The sequence below is a fragment of the Schistocerca gregaria genome, chromosome 1, assembly GCF_023897955.1.
Source record: "Schistocerca gregaria isolate iqSchGreg1 chromosome 1, iqSchGreg1.2, whole genome shotgun sequence".
NCBI classification, from domain to species: Eukaryota; Metazoa; Arthropoda; class Insecta; order Orthoptera; family Acrididae; genus Schistocerca; species Schistocerca gregaria.
The window spans coordinates 601,894,600-601,917,393 of record NC_064920.1 but is presented as its reverse complement, the minus strand read 5'-3'; the positions used below and the strand labels follow the sequence as shown (position 1 = coordinate 601,917,393).

Genomic DNA, 22,794 nt, shown 5'->3' with positions numbered 1-22,794 from the left:
GTGTGTGTGCGTGCGTATGTGTGTGTGTGTGTGTGTGTGTGTGTGTGTGTGTGTGTGTGTGTCTTGATTTTAATCGTTCTTGTTATATTTTTAATTTACCTGCCTTGTATATGGGGGACACTGTCCTTCATTACAGAGACTCCAGTGAGGTTTCTGGGCCAAGACTCCAGATTGAGAGATCTGAAAGCCAGAACCCTGAAGGCACTAAACGTCATCAAGTTCCTTAGCCATAGGTCTTGGGGAGCAGACAGGGCGCGTCTGCTCCAGTTTTTTAGGGCTTTCATGCGTTCGCGGCTAACGCGTATGTTTTATTTGTCAGCGACGCCCTCTTATTTGCGGACCATTGATGCTGTCCACCATCAGGGGATTCGGCTGACCAAGGGTACTTATCGGACCAGTCCCGTACCCAACCCCTGTGCTGAGGTGGCGGAACCACCACTTACCAACCGGCGCCAGCCCCTCATGGTGCGTCAGGCGTGAAAGTTCATCGCAGCTCTGACTTCACGCACACATCATACTGTCGCTCGTCCACCTTTGGAGCGCCTTTTTCCCACCTTCCACGAGCCACGATGCCATTTGGGATCCACATGCAGGGTGCGCTGGAGTCACTCAGCGTAGAGCCAGTACTACCCCAAATCCATCGTTTTAACCGCCTGCCGCACTGGTTATTGGAGAGGCTTAGAGTGATTTTCGATATGGTGTGGTACACGAGAGATAGCACTCCTGCTACCGTTTTTAATTAGATATTTTTTTTAGTTTTTATCTGAGCACCACGGCTCTGTCGCTATTTTTCGCATTGTTCAAACGAGCGGGATCATATTTGTTGCTCATTTGTTTTCCTGGATCGTGAACTCAAGGTCCGAGTGCCACAAGCCTTTACTGTCTTTGATGGTGAATTGTATGCAATTTTGCTGGCAGTGCAGCAGATGAAACGTCCTTCAAATGCAAAATTTCTTGTTTGTTCCTATTCTCTGAGTGCCCTTCTCTCTTTGAAACGTTTGTGCCCAGCCGATAAAGTCATCCAGAATATCCAGAACACCCTCCTGCAACTACAGCGACTGTAGAAGGAGGTTTCTTTCTGCTGGGTCTCTGGGCACATTGGAATTGCGAGGAACGAAAGGGCTGGTCAAGCAGCCAAGGAGGCGTGTCGTGACCCTCAAGTATTGAAGTGTGCTATCTCCTTGCAGGCTATCAACTCATTGTTGAGGTACAAAATCATGTGTCGATGGGAAGGTGAGTGGCTGAAAGTGACCGAAAACAAGCTCCGTGTCGTAAAGTCCACAACTCGGCCGTCGAGTACTTCCTTCCAGCCACGTCGACGGGACGATGTCCTTCTTCGCGCAGGTCACAGTCCTATGACGCATTGATTCTTACTCCGGCGGGAGGATCCTCCAAAGTGTGGTGCTTGTGGCATCCAGATCACGGTCCGCCACATTTTATTGGACGGAATTTTACTTTCCGGTCAGCGTATTGTGGCAGATTTTCCGACGGGTCTGCCCTCTATTTTAAGCAATATTCAGACAAATGTGTTTCAAGTTTTAATGTTATGTGAAATGTTCGACATTATTATCAAGATTTTAAGTAGTGGCTTCTTAAAGTGTCAACTAGGTGACGGGTTCAGCCAAGTTTTTCGTAAGTGGTCAGCTAGTCACATTTCCGTGTACTTTTCTTTTAGCTCTTCTGTTTTGTCTCCTTCGTGGTTTAGTTTATTGATTAGCTATCTTCCGTCCTAACTGGTTTTAGTGCATATGAAAGTACATGTGAGACAGAGCGACTACGTGGTGATTTCGGGTGCAAGAGTGTAGCACAACTTTCGTTCATCTCCACATTAGTTTGTTTTAATAAGTGTAAGGCCGCTGATTAGCAGTTAAGCTCTCATAAGATCCAAACACACGCACACACACGATCACCATGTTATGTTTTGAAGCAGCTAACAGGACAATAATTCTTTTAGCTATCTGTGCTTGAATTGACGACATATCTTCATATTTTCTGATGCCTGTTCCTGTGAAAATATCTGCCACGACACAGGGGAGTGGAATTACTTAAAACCTCTGGAACAGTCACTTTCGCAACAAAACAGCCAAGTGTGTGTTTGTGAACTTAATAATGCGATATTCAGGATATTTCGATGCAGTCAATGGCAAATAACACCAGAACTATACTAATTAAGTCAAAATTCTGAGGAAAGTACTTTCAGTAATGTAGGAAAAGGTACATTGTTGAGCATTACAGCGCTAGTTATGTTATTGGTCAGCCAGTGAAATTGAATTCCTGTAAAAATTCAAGTAGGTAAACTTCTTGTTCGTGAAAGAGGCGCTCTAAACCTCAGGATATAATGTCACAAAGGTTTCGCTCGAGAGTGATACTACATTAATATACTAATGAAAGAATGCATTTGCATATACATAATTGCGTGCACATCAAAACCAAAATGTTGCAGTTACTTCACATACAGTTTGAATTCGAAATACGAATAATTACACTTCTGTTATTTTGTAATTACTCAACAGATTAATTAATACATCGAAAGCTTGCTCAAAAAATATTTGCACTAATAGCACCTATATGTAAAGTCAACTTTAATTCAACTGGACCTTACCTCAATGATTTCGATACTTACCATTTTTGTATTCTATAATTTTATCTTTCTATGAATTAGTGAGTGTATGAGAACACGCAAGCGGATGCTTGACACATTGCAACAAATGAACACAGACTGCGGATTTGTTGTGTCAGAACAGTACAAAGCGTGGAGACTTTCATTTCAGCTTCAGTTGAGAATTTAAAGTAAGGCATTTAAGAACAGTGTTACTTGGAACCATAATAACAATTTCATTTAGCAACTGTTACAGGACGCTGTTATTGTCATAAAAACATAACAGTTTACATCAGCTCAACAATGTTTGGAAACGATGTCCTGATCAAGCTGAAGATTTCATTAATAAAAAATACACAGCAGCAGAAAATAATGTAGACAGAATTGAACAGCAACTACAAAAGATTTCATCGTACGTGGAGTACAAAAATTTTGAATGGTACTGTGGAAAGGCTAAATTTGTGAATTTATTGTGGAGAAGAGGAGAGATTGTTCACACAATAAATTTTGTGCAATGTTTACGAAAGAATATATCACCATATCAGAGTGAAACAGAAAAAATAGCAACACCAAGAAAGAGAAGTGCAAAATAATCGAAAAGTGGTTGGCGTGTTTCTACATCTGAAAGATGATGTCTGTTAGAATTTCGTGCCGGTCGCATAAGAGTCCAACCACTATGAGGATACACATCAGTTCTGCTTTGAATATACACTGCAACTGACGTGAACTTGGTTACCTCTGATACTGGACGCCGTTAGTTGATGATAGTCGGGAACACCTTTAAGGCAACGAAACGAGGTAGTGTAATAGGGCTATGAGTGGGCGGATGTACCTTCTATGATACTGCAGAAGTACTTAGTAGGCATGTAGCTGCTGTACATATTACTAGCAACGGTGGTCACGAGAAAGTACAGTAGCAAGAAGATGAGACTCTAGGAGCCCATGTGGCACTTTCATGAGGCAATACCATCGTGTTCGGCCTGTGGATCTGGTGCAGTGTATTGGATCTACAGCAGCAATATGAGCAGCAGTTGGCACCACTGTGACACAGTAATGTCTTACAGATCGGTTACCTCAAGGAGAACTTCGAACAGCCTCCCTGTAATTGGCACTTCACTGACCCCAAAATACTTCTACTCCTCTCTTCTGTGGTGCCAAGTGACAGCTCAAAGGACAGCAGGACCGAGGTCTCTTTCGTTTTCTAATCCACGTTGGTTCTATTTCGGTGCCAGTGATGGCAGTGATTTCGATAGAATGAAGCCCGTTGAGGGCCTACAACAACCTATCTGCTTGCTAGACACACTGCACCTACACCTGGAGCTATGGTATGGTGTGTAAAGTCGTATGACAGCAGAAGTACTATTGCGTTTATCCCACGCAATGATTGCTAGTTTGCACGTCAGTCTGGTACCTGCTTTGTTGCCATTCAAGAACAGCATTCCAGGGGGTTTCTCTAACAGGATAATGCTCTCCGGCATACCGCTGTTGTAATCCAGCATGCTGTTCAGTGAGTCGACTTATTGCCTTGGCCTCTTAGATTAACAGATCTGTCTCCAGTCGAGCACATACAGAACATTGTCGAAGGAAAGCTCCAGCGTCATTCAGAACTACCACTACTCGTCCCTGTGCTGAAAGGCCAAGTGCAACAGGCATGGAACTTCATCCCACAAACTGATATCAGCCACCTGTACGACACAAGTCGGTTTTCATGCTTGCATTCAACATTCTGGTGGTTACACTGGTTATGAATGTACCAATATTCCTTGTTTGCAGTGTTTTATCTCGCGCCTTCATTAATCCGTTATCTTGCGGTATTAACTAGAAAAATGTGTTCCCGAAAATTCATTGCCTTACATAAATTTTTTTGAGTGTTGCGATTTTTTGCCGTCAATGTAGATGCGGAATATAGCATTATGACATGAGGTAACTATGGCCATACGACACCTGAAATCAACATTAAACGTGGGTGTTAATAGCGAGAAGCTTATTCGGAAGATTTAGTTGGAGGCACTTCAAACCAATGCAATGAAAGAATTTTATGTAGAGCCGGAGTAAAGTGGAAGCAGTGTTTCATCTTATTATCAGGAGATGCTGAACGAGGTAGGTCACACAAATATGTCTTTTGTGATTAATTAAAGCTTTCAGAAGCACAATCTGAATTTAACAACGGATGACGAAGATGTATGAAGGCGATAACAGAAGATCGAATAACAGAAAGAATTTCAGAACAATATATTGGAGAATAAATTATTAGCAGAATACCACAGAAAGTGAGGGCGAGCATGTATGAAAGTCCGGACAAGCAACTGAAACTTAGAGAAGGATGAGAAGGAAGTACAACTGTTATGAGTCAGTCGGAAGACAATATCAGTATAAAAACTACAGACATTATTCCGAAAACAATTCGGAAAATTCTAGATCATCTACATCAAGACACGGAGCAATGGACGAAGGGAGTAATAAATACACAAACACAAGTGAAGTCACGCGCAATGAAGTCGAGGTCAGCGCAAGTCGTGAGAGGTGCAGTATCGAAGCTGGCAGTAGATGAGTGGAGAAGCCGGTAAGGGAAGCGACAGCGACGAAGGCCAGATGTCACGTGCAATAGAGAGGTTTGTGGAACAGACTTTAAAGAGAGCAGTGAATCCACAATAGGAAGCAACGTCACACACAGCGACGAGACAAGAGAATTTTATAGAGTTTTGCGGTGGTACGGACTCACGGCATGCTAGGTAACTGGCCAGGGCGGACTTCGGTGCAGTTCAGCAAAGCTGTGCTATCGCTCGCGGTTCGTGGGCAAGGCTGTTGACTATATTGCTTATTTGTCTTTCATAATGAGCGAAGTAAAGTATAAATGAAACAGCAGTTTGTGGGTTTACTCCTTAACCAAACGGTACATTAATTATTTGCCTCACCTTTGAAGTAACTATATTAGCTGTGACACACTCACATTTTCGTTAGTGATTGTTTCATACTATAGCACAAAAAGTTTTCTATCAAACACTGCACTTTACTACTGTTGATACTTTTCAAAAGACATATACACAAAACCACATACACAGGAACCACACACACAGGCGCACACACACACACACACACACACACACGCAAACACACACACACACACACACACACACACACACACACACACACACATAGAGAGAGAGAGAGAGAGAGAGAGAGAGAGAGAGAGAGAGAGAGAGACTGAAGAGTCCATGGCAAAACCTGAAATGAATATGTTCACTCACACACAAATTAACACTAGAATTTTCTGTTTTGTTGCCAAGATTATTCAAAATGGCTCTGAGCACTATGGACTTAACATTTGAGATCATCAGTCCCATAGAACGTAGAACTACTTAAACCTAACTAACCTAAGGACATCACACACATCCATGCCCGAGGCAGGATTCGAACCTGTGACCGTAGCGGTCGCGCAGTTCTAGACTATAGCGCCTAGAACTGCTTGGCCACTCCGGCCGGCTAAGGATCTTTAGTGTAAGCAATTCTGTTCAATAAAATCTGGCTGCAAGATTATTCAGACTGCAACGTTTATGAGGGAAAATTGGAAGAGATTGACTCAAGAAAATATGGCACGGATACATTAAGCTAGTGAAAATTGTATTACAATATTCAAGAAATATTATGGCATTTACTTATTTGTTTACCGAAAATTTCATAAACATGTCCCATGTTATTCTCAGTTCTTTCAACTGCCTGCCACTTCGTTTGCTCGTGACCGTGTCATTGAAATTCTTGGTCATATAAGTTTTCATTACATAGGATGAGTCGAAATTGGTGATTTGTTATATGATCCTCATTAGTCTCTGGCATTTGCAGGTATCACTTAAATGGCCCTCAACAAGGTCAGAGTCATCCAGATTTAGATTACACATTTTGTGGAAAACAGAAATTGAAAGAAAACTATCAATTTAACTCCCTGAAAAAACATCCCACATACCTTTCAATATGAAACGAGCAGGAGTAGTTACCGCAACATCATTCTCAGTGGGAACTGTCAAACTTTTAATGGTCATGTCTATTATAAGGTAATCTGGGATGGACAGTTCAACTTCCATATCAGATTGTACCCAAGAAGTGCAAATCTCAAACATTTTAAGAGAAAGTTGCTATTTCACATCATAGCCAGAAACATACACCAGTATAGGCAGGATATCCGATATCTTTGATATTTCAAAATTTTCCCTTAACACCACAGAATTTTTGTCAACGTCAGTACATTCATTATATGTTCCAGTAGGATGAAGCTAAGTTCATAGGATTATTTTTTTATTCAAAGAATTAAGCAGCATCATACCTTTGAATTTAAACTTTTTTTCATTGTCATAGCTTACATTGTAATTTGGGCCCAATGAGTGGCAGTAACAACTTAATCTACCTCCAAGATTGTTGTCGTAAAACTTACCCAGCTATAGCTACAGGAGTATTACTTTTAAATTACTTCAATTAATATGTAATCTTTTTTGTAATGTTCAGATACATATGGAATCAAGACAATAACTGCACCAAGTGTGTAGATGAAAGACTAAAACGTCCGACGACTTCACGACTGGGTGGGCTAGGACCAGACTGCTTCCAATTATTTCAGCCGTAATAACATTTCCCTTAAAAAAAATCGCTTGGTAAGGAAGTATTTAGACTAATAGGCTGCCTGTAGTGATTGCTGAATATTTTAGCTTCATGTGTACCTTTAACATTCATGGCATCCAACCCTCACAAGTGAGTTAAATGGAAGATTCTGTATGTTTAGACTCTGAGAAGTCTCTAAAAGCATTATTGTTCTTTCATCAGAAACGTTGAGTACTAGATTAATATGCTGTTTTGAATATTGGAAGAGAATAGGGCCGTAAATAACAGTAAACGACTGTGTTTTAGTAACGATCCATTTCATTAAAACAATCGCAAATATTCAAAAGCTGCAGTAACTGTTATATCATAACCGTTAAAATCAAGAAAATTCAACAGTCTCTTAGATTCATCAGTTCATTTATCATGGATAGATTTCAATATATATACAGTGCCAAATTTTGGAATAACCTTCTCCTACTCGTAACAGGACGTGCAATACAAGGCTGCAACCTAGAGAATAATCATTTAGACATCTTATATGAAGTGATTTGACACTTTTATGTCATCTAATTATCTTCCGAAGTAGCTGCTAGGAGAAGTTTATTTATTTATTTTCATCTTTCAGTACTTGAACTGATACAGACAGCCATATAATTAGCTTCCCCGTCCAAGTGAAAACACGTGCCACGCCAGATATCATTGATAAACTTTTGCTGCCGCTATTGTTACAGTCTCACGTGAAAGAGTTTACATCCCTGGAGAATCCATTCTCATATTAAAACAGGTGAGTATGTGTAGGTGAAATTAATGAAACATATGTGGGCAAAATTAATACACCGCCACTGACAGTATTTCGATGCAGTTAGTGCTAAGCACACCACAATTGTATTAGCTATACCAGAATTCAATGATAAAACTAAATATTTTGAGCTCTGTACGAAAAGCTTTAAAACCTGTGAGCAGGTACAATAAAGCGAAAGTCAAGTTTTTACTCACAGCCGGTTACACTGTATCCTTGTATGAACTCAGGTATCTAAACTTCAGTCATTGAAACAGGAACACTAACTCATTCTTAATTTGTTACCTTAATAACACAACTTTGTTTAAGGTTTGATAGATAGTGATACTACATTAATATAGTAATGGAAGACTACACCTGATACATATGTAATTGTGTAATAGAAAAACTCATGTTGTGACTCACAGGTTTTTTCGCGTAAAGTCTGAGTTCAAAATACGATTAATGGTGCTCAGGATATTTGATGAAGATTCAGCAGATTCATAAGACAGCAAGGACTTACAGGACTTTCCTCATCAACACCAATACGTGAAAATTTTTACTTGAAACTAAAAGCAAACCATCTCACTAGTCTGAGTACTCAAATTATCATATTTTATAATTGTGTCTTTGCATTCGGCTTTGTGTATGGATGGGTGACTGTGAGAGAACATGTATTCGCTTTATTTATAGATGAAGGCGTGAGCACAATTGTAGGTTCGGAGTGAGCATTAGCTGATTTCCTGGTTGTTCTGATAAAATAGTAGCTATTGTAAACACAGTCATTTGAGTTTTACAAAAGAATTACTGTCAAGCAGCTAATAACGATATTAACGGACATCATAATTACTTTTGAGGAACGAATTTATTTTTGTTTTTATCTTGGGTGCGTATCTCGGATCAGGTAATTCGTGATGCTGTAACATCTCAGAGGCAAATAACGGTTCATTGTCTATAGAGGTGTAAAAATAGAAATTCTCTTCTGAGCTCACAGCGGAATACATGGACATGTCGCATACTCCCATGAGACTGCCGTATCAGTATTCGACAAAGCTTGAAAAGGGCATCGTCGTGGGTGTGCATTTGTAATGCTGGGCCAATAGTCCAACACACAGATTAGTGGGGCATTCGAATGTGACAGTGGCCCGATGTTGGACTGCGTGGGAACGTGGGGGCAGGGGTACTCGTTGTCAAGGTTCCAATTTACCACGTCTGACCAACACAAGGAACGCTTCTCACCTCCTTTTCATCAGCACTTGCCATCAGAGATCCAATGACGGACTCCCTGCAGCATTCTGTATCAACCCCGCACCATTGGTAGAATACTAGCAGTAGCCGACCTAGGGAATTATCGTCCAATGGGTATGTTGCCGTTAACACGACGACACAGACGGCTATATCTGGTGTGGGGCAGTAACCGGGAAACACGGACTGCCGATGAATGGCGTCGCTTCATGTTCAGAAACGTATCGCCCTTTCACACTATCCCGCCGTCTAGTTTTGCGGCGATTTGGCGTAGGTTCCAATTCTTCCATTGTTTTGGAGAGGTGCGACATGTTATTCGTGGCCTCCTGATGTGGGAAGCCATCGGGTATGGATGGCAGTAGAATGAAGGCTTTCACGATCGGATGACATAGCTGATGGTAAACCTTTCGAGATGTGAGGTCGTGGTCCCAGAAACTCTTCTGTTCCTCAGGTTTCGTCCACGACTGGATTGGACAGCCTCAGAGGCTCTCCTCTGCCGAGTCTTGCCGACTGACTGGTCGGATGTCCGAGAGCGACATAAATACTATAGGACGGAGCGTGGTCCAAACTTAACTATCGATTGTCGTCTTGTCAAAGATGAAACTGTCTAGCGATTCTGCAGTGCTACTGTCCATATGAGATAAGTTTCATTGCCTTTTGTTTCCTATTAAAATTTTCCTGATGCTTGAAAATTTCAATGGCTTCTCTACATAGTCGTGGATAATAATTTGACGCTGTAGATAAAATTTCTGTTTCAGAAAACCTCACTGTCGACCTGTGGTGTATCCAAAATTCCGTGCACGTGTGGTAGAGTTCATATTGGAACTACCAAGAGGAGAGTAAATATACGGCTAAAAAAAGCACAAAAGTGTGAAAAAAAGAGAGATGAGATGTGGCAGAGCATGCCATTCAGTCAGGAAGCCACGAAGTGAAATTTTCTGGAACAGAAATTTTATCTACAACGTCAAATTACTGTCCACGAATATGTAGAGAAGGTATTGCAATTTATAAGCATAAGGACAATTTTAATAGTAAGGAGGAGGACACAATGAAACTTAGCGACATATGGACAGTAGCTCTGCAGATTCGCTAGACAGTTTCATCTTTGACAACACGACAATTGATAGTTAAACATTATCTCTGACAAGGATTATCTCTGCTCATCATGTGTTACTTTGACCACTCCCCCTTTCCTACAGTATTTAGTCGCTCTCGGACATCTGACTAGTCAGTCGGCAAGACAGCGGAGGAGCGCCTCTGAGGACATCCAGCGCAGACCTGGACGAAACGTGAGGAACAGAAGAGTTTTTGGGACTACGACCTCACATCCCGAGAGATTTACCAGCAGCTATGACTGATAGTGTTTGACGGAACCATCGACAGCACTTCAATATGTCACGAATATCCTACGTCGTCATACTCTCTCGTACGGCAGTATTGTGGTGACATTTATCAATAGGACAATATCTGTCCTCCCACGGTACATGTCTGTCTGAGCGGGCGGTGTGACCTTAGGTACATCGGTGGCCAGCAATACTCCCAGGACTGTCCGCGATGGAACATGTCTCGCACCAGCTCAGAAATCAACTACTTCCCAAGACAAAGCTCAGAATATAAAGGACCTGTTACAGTACTTGGGGTTCACCATGCCTCAGGAGAGGAGAGAACGGTTTTATGACTCCGTTTCCAACCAAATAAGACCATGAATTCAGGCCAGGGGAGCTGAAACGATATGATAATTAGGTTCATACTGCCAAGATCTTTCTAAATTTGATTTGATTGTGCAATCATTGAAATAACGTCAAATAACTTGCCAAATTGATAAGTTTCATTTTGTTTCCTCCTCCCCTTTGAAATTTCAGCGTACTTTGATTGCAGGATGCAAAAAAATTTAACAGTTTGCATTCCCATCATGACCGCATGTGATTCAGATTTATAGAACATATTTCTCATTCCTGTTATGCATCAGAATTAACTGCAATGCTTAGCTTACGTATGACAATTCACTTTCATCCTCCGCTTTTAAATATAGCTGTAATAATGAAACTCATATACAAACACCGCAGCGTCAAAGTTCAAAAGTTGCTGTGCTTCGCGAGTGAGGTATGTCGTAGTTCATATACATTTTTGGAATTTCAGTAACAATTTCTTCAAGTAACGAAATTTTCTTTCGATCCAGTGCAATTCCAGAAGAAATAAAGCATCCAGTTAACAAAACTTTGCAGACACACTATTTTGCAGGAACATCCTGAATACTGTTGTTCTTTAAATCTGTTCATAAGACATCATGTCTTTCTTTCTTATTTCTAATATTCTTTCGATGTGCTAGCAGCCATTTTTATGATCTCTTTCTTCATGAGCATACATTTATATGCGGAAATGCAAACATTTCAGAAGTTATCCCTAAAATAGATAGATGTAACAAGTTTGCTGTGGCGGCCGTTTTTCGGAGAAGCTGTATACGAATTGCAGTAGATTACAAGAAAGTCGTCTTTGGACTGAAGATATCTTTTTTTTTATTTTAACTATGAATGCAGACACCTCTCACCTTTTTAACAACGCAACTTAAGTGGGTGTTCTGGAAAATAACATAATTTTTTTCATTGACATATGTATGTTACAGGCTTAAAAACAGTCATTGAATCTTAATCTAATGAAATTGGAATGGTACTTGTTGTACAGCATCTGATTCCCAAATTCCTTATTTCAAAACTATGCAGCCTTCCCTCATGTATAATACCGGCTTTTTGTGTAGACCCTGTACTTTTATAATACAACACTTTGATCCCCATTCTCGCTGTCTAGTCTCATTAGCTTTTGTGATTGTTGGCAGCTTCTCGGCTTTTCTTTTCATTTGATTTCCGTCGAACTGTATGTTCGTTGTAAATTTCTCTCTCTCTCTCTCTCTCTCTCTCTCTCTCTGTGTGTGTGTGTGTATGTGGGTGTCTGTATGCGCGCGAGCATGACCGCGCGCTGGCGCGCGTGCTTTATTCGGGGAGGGATTGGCGCGTTGCAGTTGCAGTACGTGTGTGGCTATCCAGATAACTTTTTTTTTTAGACCCTGCTTAGGTGGGAAATGAGATTTGTGTTCAGCTGTTAAGATATTTTTCAATTATATACTCAATCTGTGTAAACAATGAATAGTTACATTCAGTTAGTCATTTAAACAGCAGTTTTTTTCTGCCTTTGTATTCTGTATGTGACAATTTTCTTGCAAAGTTAGTCTTCCGTTGTTCATTCTGTTTTCATGTCTTTCTCTCTTGTAGTTGGCTTGTGATTCATTTCACTTAAACATTCTACGACTGTTGAGTGGCTTGCCCCATTTTTCCAGGCTGTGATACGTTCTTTGCAATGGATGTCGAATGTTCTGATGATTTGTCGTACGAACTTTTCCACCACATGCCTCGCATAGTACTTGATATATTTTTATCGTCTGGTACATGCTGTCTTTTGCTATTTTTGTAATGTGCGTTTCTAGTGAATTGTCTGTTCAAATCGGTATTTATGCCTTATTTCTTGAAAATATTTGTTATAACATTTCTGAGTCTGTATTTGTATTTTTTTATGTGCCAGCCTAAATCTTGTTTCTCTAGTATAAAAAAATAAATTGTACAAAATGATTTTTTTCTTGTAAATTGCTGTTACTTATACCTGTTTAGTTTAATTTTCTACTGACATTAGATATTCACAAATTTCTCATGCACAAAAACACATTTTTGCCTCTAGCATTAACAAAAGACTGAGCGCACATTGTTGTACATATCGCACGAAGGAAAACATAATATTTTGAAGATTTATAAGCGCAAATATGTTTAAAAGTTAAAACAAAAATTTCTGTTCATTTTTATTCCTCAAGCACGAAACCACCACTAACAAATATTCCGAAAAGTAACTTCGTCAGCAGGGGTTTAATACTACATGATGATAACCTACTACCTCACCAAAGTGTGATAACGGTATCATTTGGATACGGTACGTAGACGCACGTGATCAACACCACGCTCTTCTTTGTGTTGTTTGTCAGCTTTACGAATTTCGATCCGATACTTCTCATTCAAATAAACCTAAGAAGAGTAACAATCATAGGAACGAAGCACATCAACTGGAACTCAGTTTCCTTATACTCTCTTATTTTCTGTGCCTAACGGTTACCGTCAAGAAGTTTATACAGCATCTTTGTTAAAGCAGAAAATTGTATCGTCTCTTAGTAGTCAATTTCCTCAAGAAAATTTTTATTATTGAGAAATAATAAAAGTTAATCCAATATCTGGAAAAGAAATAAGGTCTGCAACGAAAGTCACGTGTCTGCAATCAGTAAGCGTAGCAATGTTTTGAACAAACCGCGCATTGCTTCCGCGATGTCTTCTTTAGATCACAACTTACCAAACAGAGAACTTCCTCATATTTTCTACAGATCAGCTACAGATCTATTATGCCACCGTCGGGTGGCTTGCGGAGTATGGATGTAGATGCAGATGTAGAATGTCGAGAAGTTATTCACTAAAGCTGGATCCCACAATGTACGTAAACTTTATTAATGATAGCTAAATATTCTTTAAACTAAAATGAATCACCTATCCGAATGAAATAAATCGACATAGACATGAAACAAACTGACACTAAGATCAAACAACTCCAAGAGAGCTTTTAATCATGATACACATCTGATGATAGTGGCATTTCTACGCTTTCACTGTTACCTATGAACAGAGTCCTCCAACCACGGCACTTTAGAGAAATTGTAAAGAAATGTAGATGGGTCCTGTATGTGTATGTAATTGTGTAAATTTCCTTAAAACGTTTCTTGAAATACGCTACTTTACTTCAAATTCACAGGACCCAAATTTAGCCTCAGACATGTGGCAGTGGTACAATATGCTAGTTGGACTCGTGATTCGAGTTAAAAAGGCAACAGATACCAGTAGATGATGATGGAATAACACTTGCAGTATATCTCTCCACAACCAAATACTCGTCAATGATAAATAAATACCATAATACTACTAAAAGAAAGAAAAATTTGTTACTGATTGCTGAACATTTTAAGAGTACTTCTATTTACACTGACAAATATTATTGCCAACCAACGTAAAGCTTAGACCAAAACTTAGACCAAAATAATTACTAATTTATTTCTAAAAGAAGTTACAGCTTGATGCACTATTTTCAAATAAGTGGGATATATGAGCAGTGAAAGATAGAATTACTTACAAGCAATAGAAAGATGAATGGGCTTATGACGAACTTAGTTTGGGATATCGGCAGTGATGGTGGAAGGTAGGAAGGAAGATTACCGAATAAAGTTTCATTAGGAACAACGTCAAGGAATACAGAGTACCTGTATGATGGAGGAAGGACATGACTATTATATTGATCAAATAATCGCTCAAATATTCTCATGGACAGTTGGGGGATAAAAAAGAACAATTTAAATGTAAGTTGTCTGACACGAATATTAACATTGCACCGACAGAATCTTGTCCTTGATGATAAGCTACTTTTCTCAGAACTGTTGAAGAAGGAAACTAAATCACTGCACTTATGGAGAGCATTTCTCTCTTAGTAATTGAATACTTTTGTAATACGCACTTCTTTGCTAAAAAACGAATAAACGGTCCAACGGTCATATTATCTCTAGTGAAGAACCTATTGCTAACTTGATGATTGAATTCTTCTTCGGTTAAAAGCCGAGTCAATGCGACGCCTTCTCGGGTTATAACCCGAGAAGTCTAAATTCGCTTATTGCAAACTTTCGGTAACTGGTTAGTGATCTTTACAATAATTTTAAAGGTAAAAGGAAAACAAAAACTACGCAACGAAAGTATTCAAAGAACCATATTTTGCACGTGACCTACACATCAATAAACTAAATATCTCACTGTGCTACGGCATGCTTCAGTAACAAGTACACTTCTCAAAACGACCTTCCATAAATAAACTTCTATCGAACACATCACTGCACTTAGTATAAAACGCAAGGACATCCAAAACAGCTGGAGCAATCTGTTAAAATTTTATCGTCGACTGCTAAGTTTCGATAGATTATCGAGGACGGTACTCTGCAGAATTTCTTAATGTGTATCATTTATTTTTCCGTTCAGAAACTAAACGTCCACTTCTACACTAGTCACATGTGAGAAAAAGTTTCTGAAACAGCTGGTGTAAAGTTTGAACAGCGTACGGCATTAATACTTTTTACGTCAATCACTCATTCTACTGTCCACTGCATACCAGAAATTAGATCCACAAAAGTCCATACATCTTTTTCTGTGCCTCCTTTTATAAAGACTATCCGGTGTCCAAAGAATTTTCTTATATTTGTATAACTTGTAAAATAATTACCTTCAGAAATAAGCATTACAAGAACATTTGTGTGTTTTATAGTACGTAAGAGGCAAGCCAGTTTCCTCTTTCACAAGCTGGGACATAGTCGCGAATACACACAATGATCCAGATACTGTCAAATGTTTTTTATTCCAGTCTTTGATAACAGTATAAAGTCCTTCGACTATGACCGGTTTCAGTCAGTAAAGACCGTCTTCAGATCTCTTCTACAGCATGTCCTGGTGTAGAACAGATCTGAAGAAAATAGCACCACGTAAAAATAACATGTTTAGAAAGAGAAATTGAGAAACTGTAAAAATGAATAGTGTCGTGACTATAGGTTATAGACGAATTAAAAAATGGTTCAAATGGCTCTGAGAACTGTGGTACTTGACGTCTGAGGTCATCTTTCCCCTAGACTTAGAACTACTTAAACCTAACAAATCTAAGGACATCACACACATCTATGCCCGAGGCAGGATTCGAACCTGCGACCGTAGCAGCAGCGTGGTTCCTGACTGAAGCGCCTACAACCGATCGACCACAGCGGTCGGCTTATAGATGAATATGAAAGAAAGTAGAAAAAGAGTAATGGAAAGTAAACGAATTAAATCAGGCAATACCAACAGAATTAGATTATGGAATGAGACGCTAAAAGCAATGTTGGTAATTGGCTGTGTGGACATACAAATAACTGACGATAGTCAAAATTTAATCCATTAAAGTGCAGACTGACAGTACTAAGAAAAACATTTCCGAAACAATGAAAATTGTTAACAGTGAATAGAAATTTCGGTTTAAGAAGCATTTGGTGAAGGCATTTGATTAGAGAGCAGCCTTGTACGGAACTGAAACGCAATTTATACAAAATGAAAATTTCTTGAAATGTGGTGCTGCAGCAGAACGGTGTAAATTATATGGGTAGATCTAATAACTAACGAGGATGTACTGAACTGAAGTGGGGAACAAATAAATTTGTATCGTAAATTGACTATAAGAAGGGATCGGTTGATAAGACACGTCCTGAGACATCAGCGAGTCCTGAATTTGTTATTGAAAGGAGTGGTAGCAGGGTTAAAAATTGTGCTGTTAGAACTAGGTTTGAATTCAGGAATCAGGCTCAGATGAATGTAGGTTCCTGTAGTTATGCAGAGACGAAAATGCCTCAATAGCAGGGACTACATGCATACCGCCGTATTCTGAGATGGCAAAAACAACACACTGGGTCATTATAGACAAAGACATCAGTTAATTGCCTCATAAAATGTTCTGCTATTGTTATTACACAGTGCCGTGACATGTTAAGCACATACAACTACAGTGTTTGCTTGCGACACTTTCTAGAGTTATCCCTTTTTATCATTCAGTTGTACACCGTCCGCCAAAGTTGTCCTGAGAATGATTTTATTCCTGCCTCTTAAACGACGTCAGCGAAGTAGCTATGGTGGCAGCTTGAACTAACAACTGTAAACATGAGAGATAAAGGCAGTGTTAGGAAACTGACAAGTGACTATAGTGTGTCTACGCTGAATCAACTGTTCAGTGTTCAGTACATTCTCCAGAACGATTAGAAGAGAAAAATGTGTACAACCAAAATCGGTCCTACACATCTGACAAGGTCGGATAATATGCAAATGTGACGCGCGAGTTGAACAATATCCCAAAGAAGGACTTTTTCTAACAGTTTCGCATGGTTGTATGAACTTTCTGTACATTGTTCGCAAGTAGGGGGAGAATTTGCACAACATCTGAAGCATTAAAACCACCATCTTAATGTTTCTGTGTTTTCTGTCACTCGAGCCTCGTGACCTTTTGGAGTGACGGGTCTACGTATATTATCTGTTAAATATTTAACATATTAATTCGGCGTCAGAGCTACTTCCTTAATCTCAAACGTTTTGTGCAATAAGTGTATTCATATGCTACGTTGAACTTCTTAGCTTCAATCCTCTAGTTCCTATTATCAGCTATGAAAGCCTTTTACATTTGCTACTTTCGACTGTCGAAAATGTAAATAATAATCAGATCTCTACAATGGACGTCACTGAACAAAGGAACCTAATTTTTGAAACTGATGAACCACTTCAATCTTGCTGGAGATATTTGCATAATAATTCTGAATGATCAAAGTCATTTGCGCGTATCATCGAGCATAAAAACAAACACTTCCAAAAGAAGAATTGTGAAGCTAAAATTACCTATACGAATTTGTCGTTTTAAGCCTACTGTTGTCTGGCTGAAATTTTATTTAACGTAAAAAAATTTATTTGCAGAATTATCTTCGGTTACGTAGTGACATCAGCATATAATAGCCTTCTACATAAGGTAGTAAATCACATTTATAATTTGAATGATGATTTCATAGTTGAGGTAACACTGGAAAGTAAATACGAAAAGAGGAAATAATCCGGAAAGGTGATAAACTGAAGAATATATATTTAAAAAAAATTAAATCTACTCTCAGTTATATCAATCAAAGTACGACCATTGAAGCATATGGTCGGAATTATTCGCAACCAGGGGTTTTGAACATAGTTAGGAAACCTTTATAGCATATGTGAACTCTTATGTCATAATTTACGAATAATCGTTTTATCTTTGGTATCTCCAACGAGCTAGCTGTAGGTGTGAAACATCTAAGTAAGTCAATTACAGGGTTGCTATGAATAAAAACAACTGATATCTCTTTCGTGGAAAGTGAACAAAAATTGAGCTAAACGATTGATCCTACTGAAACTCCCGTTTCAAATGTCCGTCTTTCCTGTATTTTAGCAGCCCTGCATTTAACATAACAGCTCACGAATGTAGTTTTGCACTGAAAAACTATCTGACAGCAAGATTCTCTGTCAGCCCCCCACGCTTCATCAAGTATAGTTGGACTGGATTACGTCGTATTGCCTGCCGAAAGGTCTAATTCGAAGTTGGACATCGAATATTTTAGGTCTATGTCCAAACAACTGACTCAGTAGGAATTACGGTCAATGCAAAGTCCGTTACTCATAACACCTACACTAAACATCGTCTAAAAGTGAAGCACGATCAAATTTGAAGCTTAGTTTGACTATTTCCACGCAAGTATGATAGGTCTGAAAGTGTCCGCTATGTTTTAAATGTAGAATTTAGGACTAATTTAAGAGCACAGTTTTTTATTTTATTTCACGAGGAAAACGATAAAGAATATGTTAATATATGGTAAAAGTTAACTGTTCAAATGTGCCTAGTGATTCAACAGTAAAAGGTCTACAGGTCTCCATTATATGTGATTCATCCATGTTTTTTACACTGTTTATTCAGTTCTCAATTATACACTCCCTTCTGACTGTTACAGACTAGTGAAATATTTTAGATACTGAATTTTGGTAAATTAAATTTAAGTAATGTTTACATACTTATTCTTCGAGTTATACAATTTTCTCGGTGTGTAAAATACTTGAGACTGAATTCAGCAGTGAACAGATGATATAAGAAAATATTAAACGCCGAAGTAAATCAGATCTGAAATTATTGTTGCTGTGGTGGTCTTCAGTTCAGCGACTGATTTGATGCAGCCTTCCATGCTACTCTGTCCTGTGGAAGTTTCTTCATCTCCAAATAACTACTACAACCAACATCCTACTGAATCTTTTTAGTGTATTCATCTATTGGACTTCCTCTACAATTTTTACCCTCCACACTGCCCTCCAATACTAAATTGGTGATCTCTCGATGCCTCAGAACATGTCCTACCAACCGATCTCTTCTTCTAGTCAAGTTGTGCCATAAATTCCTCTTCTCCCCAATTCTATTCAGTAATTACTCATTTGTGATCTACCCATGCAACTGGAATTTATGGACATGAAATTATGAGCTTTTTGAATGCTGAAAAGTTACTTTAGTAATGCCACACTCTGGGAAACAATTTTAAAGTTCAGCGGTTTCGATGTTTTGAAATTTTATAAGGGGTTGTTAGGAGCCCACATTATTAAATATTCTGATAAGATTGTAATGTTGAGCCGTAGGTGAGAAAACTATATGTAAGGCAAACAATGTAATCAGATGCTACAGATGACCAAGTAAGTAAACTATCTTATGGTTGACGTCAGCGCCTAAGACAGCCAGATATACTTGACTGCGACCGAAAGCCTCCAAATTTATGAAGATGAAAGCTTCTGAGTGAAAGATACAAAGTAAAGAAAAGTTCTATGCTAATGACGGCTGCTACAAAAATTCACTTATTTGACAGTACTGAATGTCCATCCGCTAAGTCGCGGGAAATCGTAAGTCCATGAAATAAACAGTACAGTCGGACCACTGAAATTAAGTGCAAAGGTATAATAGGTAATTCAGCAGCACTCATTCATTCGTTCATTGACGTGTCCGGTCAGCATTTCCAGAAGGTAGCAACTCCGATGTTGTTTCCCTTGATCAGGTCCTGTGTTGTGCAGGGTCGTTCAGGTTGAGGACAAATCAGAAGATGGGCACTCGCAAGATGTATCCCCATCGTGGAAGAATGCCCCATTTTTGCATGCTGGTCTTGCAAAGAGGAACGCCCACCCTAAGACGACTGAGCGATCAACGCAGAAGTAGTAAATCAGCAGCAAATGTAACTGCACACACTCGTTTAGTTTTAATTAATTTGCACCCAGTAGAGCTTATGGAGTCGTAAATCAAAATAACGAATGAAACAGTAGGGGTGAGTTATGAAGATATTACCACCAAGGATTGCTTAAGAGGTATATTCTATTATATAATGTTTTGGTACTACTCAATATGTTCAAAAAGAAATTTTTGCCTCAGAAAAAGGCATTCGGAACTATTTACAGAATCAGTCTATGGACTACTGGTAGACCGTTATTCAAGCGGTCCCTGATGCAAACGATGTGCTTCGGCTGAGTAGAAAAACTGCTGCATCCACTCAGTGTGCGTTAGAAAGGAAAACGATTTTCACTTCAATAAAACTTCCTCAACAGTTAGGAAGAAAAGTGTGCCCATTTCTATAGGTTTCATTCTTAATAAGCTTCCATCAAATCTGTAAAATATGATAAAAGTGCAATTATCCAACGCTTCGTGTCTCACGTTAATTTCATTCAATACAACATGTGCTAGATGTAATTTGGGCCATAAGACTTCGAGTCACACATATAAAAAATTAAAAAGTGATTCTCATAATTTTTTCTTTCTAAATCGGACTAGCAACGTATTTCATCACAACCACTCTCGAATGCTACAACACGGAACATGTATTACCAGTTCCGGTTCAAGGAGCTTCCACACTGAAGATGAAGTGACAATTCAAACTCATTTGACCCTCTGAATTGGAGCAAAACACTGAAGATGAAGTGACAATTCAAACTCATTTGACCCTATGAATGGAAGCAAACCGCGTTTCATATTGTATCATTCTCAAATAATGTACATGATCTGCATCGAAACATACAATTAAGTGTTCCTTTCATGTGTTCTAGACGGGAAAGACGGACGGAAATGGGAAATAAATCCCAAGATTTACATTTTGAATCGGTTACGTTCAGAAACAGAAGAAAAGGTAGTATTAGCCATAGCCAGAGCTGTGTCTCCAGAAAAAGCGTCAGCACATTTTGCTTTTGAGGTTACAAACAGCTTCGCAGAGAATGGGTTAATTTTTGTGTTAGAAATTACTGAAACTGTGGTGTTGTAGCACAAAGAATTTGCTTCATTAGATTAATGAACTAAGCGCTGCACTGAACACTGTGACTTACTTGTGACGTTTTTGATATTCCTGTGGCGGACGTGCCTGAGGGGGTGTGGCTGGCTGTGGCCGGCGGCGCACACGGCGGCGAGAAGGAAGGCCAGGGCGAAGGTGAGCGGCAGCGCTCTGCTTGCCGCCTCCACCACGCACGACAAGCAGCCTCCGGGCACCCGACGATGACGCGCCGCCAGCGTTCGAAACGTTCCGGCGTGAGCTTGCGGCTGCATCGTACTGACGGATGGCTAACTACTGCGTTTACAACCGCGTAGACACTCAGAAAGGACACGGTGAATGATTCATCTCGTGTCAGACTTCTGCTTACTCAATAATACATGCCGCGCGTGTTAAAACGCACCCGTGTTAAGACAGTATCTGCATTCCCTTTTAAAATAAAGTAATTACGAAAATTTTTGGAAGAACTTAACGCAAGTCGCAAAATAAAATAAAAAGTTTTTACACCGAGCTGTTCGTATGTGACTCAGAGAAACCATTGAATATCCTGACCCTTGTCGTTAGATATTCACTCCTTTGAAGAAAGTGAACCGTACTACTATCTAAGAAAGTAATAGCTTAGGAGAAACATTAAATGCTAACCACTGCAGTTCAACTGGGTGTAGTGTACTTACTTACAATAAAAGAAATAAGATTCATCGACTTTCAACGAACGAACAAACGTGATCCAATTTCGTGTCGAGTATTTCAAATGCATTCCATATTTCCATGTAGGCAGCAATTTGCGATGCTTGAAGAAGACAGCGAGGAAATTTAAAATAACTTCTTAATACGATCGGAGGTACGTCATTAGAACCGCCTATTAAGACCGATAATAGTAATGGAAAATTCTGTCGCCTACTTTCGTCATATGTTATCCAACATCATATAGTTCACCAGACGTCTCCAAAGTAGTAATAATTAACGAAAGCACAGTATGCCAACCCCTCTGTTCCTAGACTGTAAGAATTACCGAAAAGAACTCTTTCGGATGTAGAGATGTTACTGTCGTGGGGATATGGGATGATACAGGACTCGTCACATCGCAGGTCACGTAACGAATTTAAGTCCGGTAAATGGGCTGCCACTGTCCACAAAAACAGCAGTGTTCGGAAAAATAAACTGAATCCTTTTGTCACAGAGGAGCGGTAGCTGTGCAGCTCGGAGCACTCCGTGACGAAAGTGCGAGCTGTAACTCGGAGCCGTCGGCGGTCGCGGGCCGACGAGTGCTGAGGCGGCAGCGGCAGCGGCGGTCTTACCCGGTTGGCGGTCGCGCCGCAACTGAGCGCGAGGCAGCGGGGCAGCGAGCTTCCGCTGGGCCGCCGCCGCCCGCGCTGGCGCCGCGCCAAGGTGGCGCAAAGTGGATGCGGCGGCGGCGGCAGCGGCGGCGGCAACCTAACCTCTGTAAGGCGACAGCCACCAGCCTCAGCACACCGGCCCCCAGCACACGGGTGCTTCATGTCCTACGAGGACTTTCAATAAATAATGCAACACTTTTAATCTGAAAGCAGCTACGTTACATTCAGAATTCCAATACACCATACTATTCATTACTCTTTC

At 39.8% G+C, this 22,794-nt stretch overlaps 1 protein-coding gene across 1 annotated transcript in view; it reads right to left on the bottom strand.

The window, feature by feature from the left end:
- LOC126363580 (nephrin-like) overlaps positions 1-22,489 on the bottom strand; it is a gene marked incomplete at its 3' end in the record, with an annotated part of 482,953 nt that extends 460,464 nt beyond the window's left edge. Inside the window, exon 1 of the mRNA XM_050007978.1 lies at positions 21,254-22,489. Coding sequence (XP_049863935.1) covers positions 21,254-21,470 — 217 coding nt within the window. The remainder of the gene's footprint in view (positions 1-21,253) is intronic.
- Positions 22,490-22,794: the final 305 nt, after the last annotated feature.